This window comes from Durio zibethinus, chromosome 10, assembly GCF_047325235.1.
Source record: "Durio zibethinus cultivar Kanyao isolate XHJ-2024 chromosome 10, ASM4732523v1, whole genome shotgun sequence".
NCBI lineage: Eukaryota > Viridiplantae > Streptophyta > Magnoliopsida > Malvales > Malvaceae > Durio > Durio zibethinus.
In genome coordinates, this window is record NC_143171.1 from 9,909,984 (window position 1) to 9,923,270 (window position 13,287).

Below are 13,287 nucleotides of genomic sequence, written 5' to 3' on the forward strand. Positions count from 1 at the left end.
AATTACAAAAAAACTATTTTAAAATATAAAAATAAAAAATAAAACATATTTTTAAAAACCAAACACTACCTCCGGCGAGATGATAGTGCCGTCAGTACTAACACCAGCACCAGCATCAGCACCAGGACCACAGCCCACAGGCACGTGTGAGGGTGAGACCAGATTTTCATTTTTTTTTAACCGACAATGATATAAATCCACCCAATATTTGCCACTTGCTTATTGACATGCAGCATACCTGTGCCTTTGCCTTCAAAGAGTTGGACACCTGTGCACTTATGTCTTCCTTTTGATGGATATATAAATTAATTAATATATTTGAATACATTGAATTTACAATCTTATAATAGTAAATATTCAATGTTTTCATTAACCTGACCGTGTCGGTTGATTGAATTGGTGTTGAACCGAAACTTATAATTAATTTACATTTTTAAAATGATACAATTGGATAGTTAAAAAATTCATCAAAATTCGTTTAAATTGAATATCGGATGATATTAATAGGATTTGACTAATTTTTATTATTTAAATTATAATTTTAAAATATATTTTATAAGCGATAGAATATAACTTTTTACTAATTTAAAGCTTCGTTAATGTAGTAACTATTTAAATCAAATATATTTATTAGTTAAATAATTATCATAGTTAATATATTTAATAAAAAATAATATGTTTAAATTTTAATTAATATTTTAATTGAATTGATCGATTAAACCCAGCATCCAATCTGTTCAATTTTTTTTTTTTTAAAGAAATCCGTTCAACCTCTTAAACATTGCTAATGCTCCATTCCTTAGTATTATGTTAATAAGAGCAATGCCCATTACTCAATCCACAAGTAATAATTAATTGGCATAAAAAAATTACTTCTATCAAATGAGACTTTTACCGAAAGAAAAATCAAATAAGATTGGTCTTTTTTGTCCAAAATAATCAATAAATAACAACAAATAGCACTAGCATTTTTAGATAATTTTGAAGAAATGCTAGGGCTTTTAAGGATTGAACCATTGCCATATAAATATAGGTCACCTAAACTAGATAGTTAATTTAGTATTGATTGTTATTAAGTATTATCTATTCATTAAAACCAAATCTAAAACTTCCTCAAAAGCTTCTCTATAATAAAAGACTTTGAATAGAATATTAGTTTCAAAGGATGCTTTTTCCAACAATAATTACCAGAATGGTAGTGCAACAAACTTGATAAATTTAAATTTTAAAATTTAATTTAATTAATTTATATAATTATTTTTTAAAAAATAATATTTAGCATTTTTTATATTTAGATTTAATATTTATAATCTATTTCTTTATTCTTAAATTACAATTTTTTTTTTTTTTTGTAAATTAAAAACTTGATACACTCAAAAGAAGTAGGGAGCCGAATAAAATAGTTGCCATAAAGTCTTCATTATTGGTTTTATTTGGGATAATAAAATTATTATCAATGAAAATATGATTAGATGAAGATCAGTTGGACGGGTAAAAATTTTTTTTAGCAAAATGGAAAAAAAGTTTTCAAATAAAAATTTAATAGTTATTTAAATTTTTTATATTTATTTTAATTAATTAAGTCTTGAATTTTTTATTTAAATTAATTCAACTTTTAAATATTTATTTTTATCTAATTAAATCTTTTAATATTCATTTTCACTCAATTAAATTATTGATTAGTTGAAAAAATTAACTATTTTTTCTCTGACAAAGATTTAATTGACGAAAATAAATATTTGAATGCTTAATTTATTGAAAAAAAATTAAAAGATTATTAAATTTTAATTCATGATTTTTTATCCTTTTATTTTTTTTGTATATATATAAAATATCAAGTTCCAATATAGTTACATTTATTGAAATTAACAAAATTAGGGTCAAATTCAAAACAAAAAATGAAAGTTTTTTCTTGACAAATAAATAGGTATAAAATTCAATATTAAATTGCTTTAAAACGTGATGGAGGTGAAAATCAAAGACTAAAATTCATGAAGATAAGAAGAGCAAATGTGCAATAGGATAAGCACAGAAGTAGTGGTGGAGCAAAAAAAAATTCATTGACCCAACTTACAGTACCTTGGAAAAGTGGGGTTGGATAGCAAATAACAATAAAAAAGGGTGGGGTGGTTCAGTCTCCAGTTGTTCTCTCTTTCTATCGACTTTCTCTTTCTTTGGTTATGTATATATGTGGAGCCCATGGCTGCCCATATGCACTGCTGGTTATCAGCTATAGCTTTGTTTTGTTTTCCTTTATAAGCCGTTGTCTACTGAGGAAGACCAAACACCCAAGTCCAAACCAATTTCAGTTTGTTCATTATTACACCGAGTCATAACTTTCTTTCTCCTTTTCCTATCTTCCTCTTCTCTTTTACTTGCAACAAAGAAAGGAGAGAAAGGAGGAGTGTAGAAAGGAAAAACAAAGAACCCAAAGTGGATATAAAAGGCCTATCAATCTGGAGTGTCGATTTGATGGATCTATAGATCTAACCCTTGAAAAAACCCGCATGTATTGCTCTGTTTCTTTTAGATCTCCGTCGTTTTCATCTGCTATTATTCAGTAGATGAAAACTCAACAGTACAAAACAGCTTAACTCTATTGTGAGTTTTTTTTTTTTTTTATCTTTTTTATAGTAATTTGTGATTGATGTTTTTCCTTCCAGTTAGTTCTCTTCCTTTAAATTTAAACTCTGAATAGTTATTGAGCATTTATTGTTGTAGAATTTTGATTGTCTAACCATTTTTATTGTTTTGTTCAAGTGTGGGATTGTAAAAGTGGATTTGAGTTTCTCTACTTTGATCTTCGTCACTTTTCTTTTTAGCCACAACCTGTGTCCTTTCTATTGTTTTTATTTACTTAACTGGCAGTATTAGCTTATGGATCCTTTTTTTTTCTTTCCATTTTTCATGTTAGGCAGAAATGGATGTGGGTTCTCCTTTCTTTGGGTGAAGGGATCAATTTGATAATAAGTTGGAAGTTATATTTGTTCAATTGGATTTTTTTTTTAACAGGGGTGTGTATTTTTTTGAGTGTGCAGGGAAGGACTTTGTTGGGGGTTTATTGATTAAGTATTAGTTTTTGGTGGGTATATTGCATCCAATTTGGGATGTTTAGGAGGAATTGGAAGCTTGCCCGGGTGAGATGAGGGATGTTATCAAGGTTGGTCAACTTTCTGAGGGCCTGCTGGCGACCGTCCTCGGACCTTTATGTCCACAAAGGTTCGGATGCAGCAGGCCGGCAAGATGGGCTCCTTTGGTACAAGGACAGTGGGCAGCACTTGAATGGTGAATTTTCCATGGCTGTTGTCCAGGCTAACAATCTGCTTGAGGATCAGAGCCAGATTGAATCTGGCTCCTTGAGCACTCTTGAGTCTGGTCCATACGGTACCTTTGTAGGAATATATGACGGTCATGGTGGCCCTGAGACATCGCGTTATATCAATGATCACCTGTTCCAGCATTTAAAGAGTAAGTGACCTTAAAACCAAATATAATTATTGGCATAGGGGATTTCTTATGCATAGATTGTATTTATTCCCCTCTCTATGATAAGCTATTAAACTCACAATTCAAGTTCCTTTAATGTAAAATTTTTAAGTTGAGAATCAGGTTGGTACCACAGTGACTCAGTTGATATTATTATTTTGCAGGGTTCGCCACAGAGCAGCAATCAATGTCTGTGGATGTCATAAAGAAAGCATATCAAGCAACAGAAGATGGTTTTTTCTCTCTCGTTACAAAACAGTGGCCTATGAAGCCCCAGATTGCAGCTGTTGGATCATGCTGCCTGGTTGGTGTTGTTTGCAATGGGACCCTTTACATCGCTAACCTTGGTGATTCTCGTGCTGTGCTGGGAAGGCTTATCAAGGCAACTGGAGAGGTTCTTGCCATCCAGCTGTCATCAGAGCATAACGTAGGAATAGAGTCTGTCAGGCAGGAGATGCATTCTTTGCATCCTGATGATTCGCACATTGTAGTTTTAAAACATAAAGTTTGGCGTGTAAAGGGCCTGATACAGGTAAGTTCTTTGCTTGGATTTAAGTGATAGACATAGGAAGGGATCTATGCAATTTATATTTTCTTGATATCATTACAACAACAACAACAAACTAAGCTTTATCCTATAACTCTGGGATCCGCTGTACGAAAGGCCAAAAAAAAAAGAATAATGTTAGGTCATGATTTTGAATCTTCTTGCATTTTCTTGATATCATTGACTGCTATAAATGGATTTCGCCAAAAAAAGCTATAAATGGATTAAAAGAATTAAATAATAACATCCTTACTCAAGGAAAATCTGCTTTTTTTAAGTCGTGTCTTTTTCATCCTTATGTGAAAATCTAGATTTTAGAGCTTTCATTTGGTTGAAACATTATAATATATTAAAATATGCAAGCTAAATTAAAAGGAATTTGTATATTGTGGTTGTTAACTCATTTTGTTGCTCAGTTATTTTCCCTTAATCATCATAGTTTTTTTTTTTTTTTTTTTGGGGGGGGGGGGGTGATGCTGAGGGTTGTTATATACATAGGACATTTACAGAACCTTTTCATTGCAGGTTTCTAGATCTATAGGTGACGTTTATCTTAAAAAAACTGAATTCAACAGGGAGCCTCTGTATCAAAAGTTTCGTCTGCGTGAACCTTTTAGAAAGCCAATTTTGAGCTCTGAACCATCAATATCTGTGCATGAATTCCAACCTCATGATCAGTTTATCATATTTGCTTCTGATGGGCTCTGGGAACATCTCAGCAATCAGGATGCAGTTGATATAGTTCAAAATCATCCCCACAATGTAAGATATACTTATGTTAATCGAGAATTTAGTGTGGGTGTACTATTAAGTCTATAATCTACTTATTAACCGCATGATTTGTGGTTTATGGAGCCTATTGGCAAAATTGGGAAAGCATGCGTTCTTTCAATTAGTTGTGACTTCGTGTTAACTTGAAGCAATCTCATCCTAATGCAATTTGAGCTTTTTTTTCGTGTCTGCTTTGAGATCATTACTTCTATGTTGCTTCACTCAGTGTGACATCAATACTCATTTTGACATTAATTTTCATTTCATGATCTTCTATTAAGTTCTGCTAGACTGCTAGTGCTGCTTTGAGCAGCCTGGTTTTTCTTGATTACATTAGCTGTTTCTTAGCTTTAGAAGTTTTAGCACAAATTGATCCATGATTGAATGGTGACATATGCTTATGAAATGTAAAACAAAAAGTAAATCCAGACTTACAATCTAGGCTTAGAGATCATTGAATGGAGCCTTGAGCAACCAAGGCCACCTATTTTCTTTCTTATGTCATATGTGTGTTTTGTAATTTTTGTACAATGGATGGATGCATATGTATCACTCCTTTAATGCAGCCACGCTTATATTATTATTATGGAACCCTGCTGGACAGGTGCATGGAGAAGAGTAATTGTGATTTGATTGTTTTGTGCTTAACTTCTTACAGGGGAGTGCTAGGAGGCTTGTGAAAGCTGCCTTGCAGGAAGCTGCTAAAAAGAGAGAAATGAGATACTCAGATTTGAAGAAGATTGACCGAGGTGTACGGCGGCATTTCCACGATGACATCACAGTTGTAATCGTATTTCTTGATTCAAATCTTGTAAGCAGAGCCAGCTCAGTAAAAGGCGCTTCATTATCCCTTAGAGGAGGTGGAGTGAACTTGCCTGCAAAAACTCTGGCTCCCTGTACCACACCAATGGAACTGCATATCAATTGCTGAGGTTCTCCACTCATACTGTTGTATCTAGTGCTGGATCCTTTTCTGAATTTCCATGATACCATCAGTTCTTGCTTTTAATTAATTTTTAATTTTTTTAATGTACAATGTAACATTTTAACTTGAGATATATTCTATTTAGTTTATAAATCCTTGAGCTGGAAAAGGAAAGAATCAGAAAAATAGTGCTGCAAAGGTGGCAAAACAAAGATAATTTCTCTAGGATGATCATCTCTAGCATTCATATTTGCTCTCAAACTGAGTTTTTGGTTTTGTAAATTATGTTCATCCTGAAAATCAAAATTGCTATAATTGTTGTTTGCATGTTGCAAAAATTTCGAGTTTTGTTGCAGCATTGTAGGCACGGACTGGAATGAACGCTAATGGAATAATTCATCTCCTTTTCTAGGTTCTTTTCTTGACCAGCTGTTGTTCTGGAAATTAACAACGTTAGCTGGAGACTTGCTGGCGGTTTCCTGTTTAAAAACCATAGGACTCTTATAATTAATGTGGCTGATTAAAGACAAATGTCTCTTTTTTAGGGCCATGGGTCATGGGTATTGGACTATTTTGGGCCCTGATGGGCCGTGGAGGTTGTTGCTTGGTGAATCATTTCTTATGGTGTTAGGAAGGGAAGGCAGTACAAAAGCGACGGGTCCTTGATCCAAAATCTAAGTGGGACAAGACTAATGCCAATATGCTGCCTTCTTTTGCCCTTTCTGGCAAATCATCTAAGCATTGGACGGAACAGCTACTGCTCCAGTCCCACATTTTTTAATCTCAAACCACAGACCCAGTCCAAGCCTCATCTTTAGTGCTTTGATAAGGGAAGAATGATTGAGGTGAACCAAGAAAATTTTAGTAAATGTTTCTTCCATGTGATGTACTGGTCCATTCCATTTGTTTTCTCTTCTGCTTTTTTGCAAAATTAATCAATGACCATGAAAGTAATTCAAGCCAAATACAAGGATATTGACCTAATCTGAAGATGGAGACTGCTGCACTGCTAGATGACAGGTTCAAGAATATAACCCAGTAATAAATGGTAGAAAAGCTAAGCGAAAAAGGATGGTTGAAACGATTTTCTGTCATCTCACTTTCCTACCAAAAGCCATTATTAACACATGAAATATCTATGGAAAATTAAGTAATACTTGAACCAAGTGTAATTAGTGTATGGTTAAATTCTTTACTCTGAAAGATTGAGAAAGGCATCATTATATCTGTGCCTTTTAGAGATGAGTTGTGGACCATCTGTTTCTGATACTTGTAGCTTTCAACAGGTAAGATGACAGGCAAGCAATAGTCACATTAGTTTAATCCCATCTAGGAGAGATTGCCGAGGGGAATCTGAGAGAGCCGGTGGGCCACCTTTTTCCCACCAGCTACTGCATATTCATTCCAGCCCATGAGAGGCCCCACACTCCCTCCCTATATTGTCCTTTTTCTCATAACTTTTTAGTGACACAATTCTCAATGCCTTCCAGGGCTCCAAGTTCACTTCTCGTCAGTGTTTCACGCAACTTATTTTGTCAATTCCTCCTGCTACTAGTGCTAATCCCACTCCAACCAAACCTAATCTTTTTGCAAAGTTTAAGAAATACTCTATAAAAACCCATTTTATAAAACCAAAAAAAAGGCAAAGTTAGCTAAAACTTGACTTGGCCAATGTTTTTTTATTGCTCTAACAAATCCTCCTTGAGTAAAGCAGAAAAGTTACAAACATGTGAATGTACATGTGATCGTTCAATCATAAATGCACTATTTCGATCAGAAATAGGTTTAATTTGTTTGACTTAAACGAGTAATGAGATACTATAGAATAAGATTACCCCTAAAAAGAAATTTTTTTAAAGAATAAGCTGGACATTTTGGAAAATAATATGCAAAATATGGCCCAAGAAATACAATACTCCTAATAGTGCTTTACAAAAGAATAAAAGCATTAAGTTTTTCATCTCTATACCTTGTGGAAAAATCATAAATATATATATAATATTATAATATACATAATTATCATGTAGTAATTACTGACGTACAGGTTTATATAAATAATTTTTTTTTATACGTAAGATAAATTTTAAAATTTTTTATTATGATGACACATAAGATATTTATTAATTTTAAATTATTTATAAAAAAATATTTTAAAAATTATTAAATTATAAAAAATTTTAAAATTTAATCAGAAATCAATTTAAATTCTAATAAAATTCTTTTATCATGTATATCACTTTATCTTAATTTTAAAATAAATTTTAAAATAATTTACCTTTTCTAATTTATCTACAATTAACATGAGTATTTAATTACTATAACAAACTTAAATTAAACTGTAACATATTAATGCATCTAAATTTGGGGACAATTAATCTAAATATGTATTATATATGTTTCTCTCATGCATGTACCCACACAAAGATATTTTATATGTTTCATTATGCCAAAAAAATTAAAAATAAAATTTATGTTTTTCATGTTAAACAAGTAATAAATCTTTAATCATGTTATTCATGAGCTACTTAAATAAATAAATAAATAAATATATTTTATTGTTTGGAGCCTTGATAAGTTAGTTGTAGGTTTTTGTTGGTAAAAAATATAGTTTATATATAGCATTTGGCATGAAAAATACATTTAATAATCTCTTACAAAAAATTGAATGGGATTATTTAAGACATTTCTAGTCAAAAATATCTTAAATAATAAAAAAAAAGGCAAGAAATTATTCAAAATATTTTTGACAAAAAACGCCTTAAATAATCCCTTATCTTTTTTTTTTTTGAGATTATTCAATGCATTTTTTATTAGAAAATGCCTTAGGGTTATTCAAGGCTTTTTTAACCAAAAACACATTTATTATTCCACTTCAATTTTTATATGATGATTATTCAATATATTTTTGCCAATATACATAATTACCATATAGTAATCACTGATGTGGACGCTTACGTGGCATTTAGGTGGATAATTTTCTTTTTCAATACGTAAGATAAATCCTAAAATTTCTCATTATGATGATACATAAGATATTTATTAATTTTAAATTATTTATAAAAAATATATTTTAAAAATTATTAAATTATCTAAAATTTTAAAATTTAATAAAAAATCAATATAAATTCTAATGAAATTCTTTTATCATGTATATCACTTTTTCTTAATTTAAAATCAATTTTAAAATAATTTCTTTTTTAATTTATCTACAATTAACATGAGATTTAATTACTATAACAAACTTAAATTAAATTGTAACATATTAATGCATCTAAATTTGGGGACAATTAATCTAAATATGTATTATATATGTTTCTCTCGTGCATGTACCCACAAAAAAGATATTTTATATGTTTCATTATGCCAAAAAAATAAAAATAAAAATTATGTTTTTCATGTTAAACAAGTAATAAATCTTTAATCATGTTACTCATGAGTTGCTTAAAATAAATAAATATATATATTATTGTTTGAAGCCTTGATAAGTCAGTTGTGGGTTTCTGTTGGTAAAAAATTCGGTTTATATATGGCATTTGACATGAAAAACGCCTACAATAATCCCTTACAAAAAAATTGAATAGGGTTATTTAAGATGTTTTTGGCCCAAAACACCTTGAATAAACTAAAAAAAAAAATGACAGGAGATTATTCATGGTGTTTTTAGTTAGAAATGCCTTAAAACACCTTGAACAACCTCCATTAAATTTTTTGTAAAAAATTATTTAAGGCGTTTTTTGCCAAATACGCCTTGAATAATCCCCTACCATTTTTTTGGGATTATTCAATGCGTTTTTTTTATAAGAAATGCCTTGAATAATCCCTTACAAAAAATTTAATAAGGTTATTCAAGGAATTTCTGACAAAAATATCTTCAATAATCCATTTCAATTTTTATGAGATGATTATTTAAGGTGTTTTTGCCCAAAAAATACCTTAAATAATCACTTCATAAAAATTGAAAGAGATTATTGAAGGTATTTTTTACCTTTGTGACAAAAAATGCCTTAACTAATTCCTAACCTTAAATTTCAAACCCTAAATTCATAAAATTTAAGGGGATTATTCAAGACGTTTTTGCCCAACAAATGTCTTGAATAACCCATTCAATTTTTTTATAAGGATTATTCAATGTATTTTCTGATAAAAAATACTTTGAATAATTTTTTTTAATTAAAAATCAATAAACCATTTTTTTTATCAATGTATTACAGAAAATCATGACAATTATCATTAAGACTCCCATCGTTATAAGAACTAAGGCACATTTTTTATAGACATAAGATTGATGAAGAAATTATCACAATATCGAATGGATCCAAATGATGATGATATTGTGAAGCACATTATCAAGGTCAGTCACATGATTAGGGAATTGATATGGTCTGGATGTATGCTCATTAGGAAAAATGAGAAGAAATATCAATTGTTGAAAGATACACTTTTAACCTCTATACAAAAGAATCTTTTACATTAGATTTGGATGAAGCATCCCAAATATAAAACATTGATTAAGAAATTTGTGAAAAATCTGTGAGCATGGGAGCAAGGAAAAGTACAACCCTTTCTGTTTGCTCGAGCCTTTGTAATGGAAAAAGCAAATTTTTTAGATATCTATGGATAAGAAATGGAAATGTAAAACTATCAAAGAAATTTTTTAGATTTCATTCCCGTTATTAGAAAAGTGCTAAGTACTAATTAGGAACAAAGCTTAATGAATATTTAGTATGATTTATTAGGAAATTTATTTATGGATTCAGTATTGATATACTATGTTTCAAATATATGTATGATAACTTTTGAATTTTTTTATTTCTCAAGTATTATCTATTAAGTGACAGCAAAAAATGAAATCTTTTTTAATATATAAAAGCATATATTTTCAAACTTTCATCAAAATATTTAGTTATGATTTTTTTACTGAATAAAAAAAACATATTTATTCCCTTGATAGAAAATCACTCAATGGATTAATATTTAAATAATTATACTAACTTTTTTTTCCATAAATTTAATGAATCAAATGGATCAAAATATTTTAGAAAAGAAAATTTGTGACAAAAAGAATTTTGAAGAGATATCATCAGAAGAAAAAAAAAACCAGTAGCCAAATGAGTTATTATAAGTTTAAGGTTTAAAGTTTAGGAATTAGTCAAACGTTTTTTACCATAAACGCCTTCAATAATCCTTTCATAAAAATTGAAGGAGATTATTCAAGACATTTTTTGCCACAAATACCTTGAATAACCCCATTCATTTTTTGCAAAGATTATTCAAGGCATTTTTTGACAAAAAATGCCTTGAATAATCATTTTTGATCAAAAACTTGATTATTTAAATTATCATCGTATATGTCAAAGAGATTATAATAATTATTAAGATTTAATATATGTGAATTTTTTTAAACCAAAGGAGTAAATCTGAACACAGAATGCCCTGAAAAATGGAAGAAAATCTCAAGTATTGTATTTTTTTCGGGGATCACACTTTCTTCCGAAATCTAAGATTCCACGAACCAAAAGTTATCAAAATTACGTAAGACAAAATTTTTTGTCATAAAAAAATACTTAAAGAAAAATAGATAAGTGTGAGTATTCTAACTTATTATTTTTAAATGATTGCATATGATAGTGACTAATGTAATATTAGATAAAGGTATCAAGATATAAAACATAAGATAAACTATCAAATGAAGATGTAAAATAATAAAATTTAAATATTATTATCTGATTAGGTATCATTTATAGATAAATTTATTATTTAAATAAAATCTATCTATTATATAGCTTAATTCTTTATCGTCTTTTCATTCAACTTACTTTTCAAATAATATTCCATCTTCTCACATATTGTAGCATTACTCTTTTATTACTCTTCCATTTAAGGTAAATTTATTTTTTCTTTTTTATTTTGTTGAGGTAAGCCCTTTTAGTTTAATTTTGACTTTTTTTTTATTGCACTCAAGTAAATGAATAGAACAAAATGCCAAGAACATGTAAAGCAATACAGAATGTAAATGAGCTTTGATATATTGTATGTTAGAGATCACTTCTGGAACTTTAACAAGATTACAAAAAGAAGCAAGATTTTTGTTACTAACTGATGAGGCCATAATCAATTTATTAGAAAATAGTAACAAATTATGAATAACCTTTAATCCTTTCATTAATCCAAAAATAAAAATAAAAAAAAGAAAAGATATACAATAGATTGTCTTTCATATTACTATCATATCATTATTTTCACATCATGTTATTAAAATGCACATTGCTTTCTTTCCATGGGAATTAAGATTACAAATTTTCTTATGTTTGAAATAAACTAACATTTATTGTTTACTAGATAGTTCTAGCAAAAAGAAGCTGCAATCTTGAGGCAATAACTACAGAAGTTGTGGGAAAACCATCAATACATCCTTCTCTTTGAGCTTAAAATTCCATAATATTTCTTCTGAAAAATGTTTCTTATCTTAAAACAAAATTTTAAAATAAAAACTTAGTCACATAAGTTAGCTTTGTTATCTTTTCAAATGCCATAAAAAGATTATTTTAGTTTTTCAAATATAAGACAAATAGTATAAAGAAAAAATATTATTGCAAATAATAAAAAACACTAATTAACATTCTAGAAATGATGAAGAAAACATGCAAGAACAAACATTTTTAGGAAAAAGAACGAACAATACATTCAAATTGCCAATGCTTGAAATGTATAAATGAGTTAGCAAAACACAGATAGTGAATAATTCAGTATAAATGAAATGTATGAGGCAAAAGAAGAAAATAAAAACAACTAAGTAAGAAACAACCCTGCCATTGCACTGCAAGAGGTATTGAATGAAATAAAACCCTCAAAAAATACATTTACACTAGTTATGAGTATTATATTTACTGAGGTGATATATGATTTGAAAGACATAGAGGAAGATAGAAGCAGCATTGAGATTTAATTGTGATTGTTTAATCTAATATATCATATTTCCCAACAAAACTGATTATACTAACTTTTATAAAACATCTTTCGACTGCTTTGGGTCTTTGATCCAGTCTAGAATCTATTAATTGATAGGTATAAGTTCCAAATAGGCTCTTATACAATCAAACTTTGGATATTCAAGCAACACAAGATTCTTATCCATGGCATCCTTCATCATATGTCCATATCTAACCATGAGCCCCTAGGACTAGGTTTTAAACCTAAAAGCCATAGATGATTGGAGTAAGCTTCAATTATGCTCTTCTATCACTTAAGCTTGAGATATTCTAATCAAATTAAATTTACAAATTGATCCTTTTCTACCATTATATCCTAAATTATCAAATTTTCACTAACCTTTCAAACTCAAAAAGCTATAAGGATGTTCTGATAAAAAATGCCAATTATTAATATTACATATATATTCCAAGTCAAAGTGACAACAATATTGATTGATGAAAGCTTTAATAAGGTACCAGATGGGACAGGATATATATTTGCAATTTAGAAAAAAAATTATAAAAAAAAATATTAGTTTTTTTTTTTAAATTGTCAAATGAAAAAGAAAATAAAAGTTTTTTACATT

The 13,287-nt window shown here is 29.2% G+C and overlaps 1 protein-coding gene across 6 annotated transcripts; it reads left to right on the forward strand.

Annotated features, from left to right (window-relative positions):
• The first annotated feature begins 2,282 nt into the window (after positions 1-2,282).
• On the forward strand, positions 2,283-6,609 carry LOC111291880 (putative protein phosphatase 2C 60). 6 transcript variants are annotated; one of them, XM_022883991.2, is made up of 6 exons: positions 2,283-2,601; positions 3,039-3,468; positions 3,651-4,018; positions 4,559-4,795; positions 5,463-5,736; positions 6,142-6,609. In XM_022883991.2, the coding sequence occupies exons 2-5, from the start codon at positions 3,150-3,152 to the stop codon at positions 5,733-5,735; spliced, it is 1,197 nt and encodes a 398-aa protein (XP_022739726.2). In that variant the 5' UTR covers positions 2,283-2,601; positions 3,039-3,149; the 3' UTR covers position 5,736; positions 6,142-6,609. The 6 variants fall into 6 exon arrangements, with proteins under 6 accessions (XP_022739726.2, XP_089622863.1, XP_089622865.1 ...); XM_089766737.1 differs by having other exon boundaries at positions 6,275-6,390; XM_089766739.1 differs by lacking the exon at positions 4,559-4,795 and having other exon boundaries at positions 6,275-6,609.
• The last annotated feature ends 6,678 nt before the right edge of the window (positions 6,610-13,287 follow it).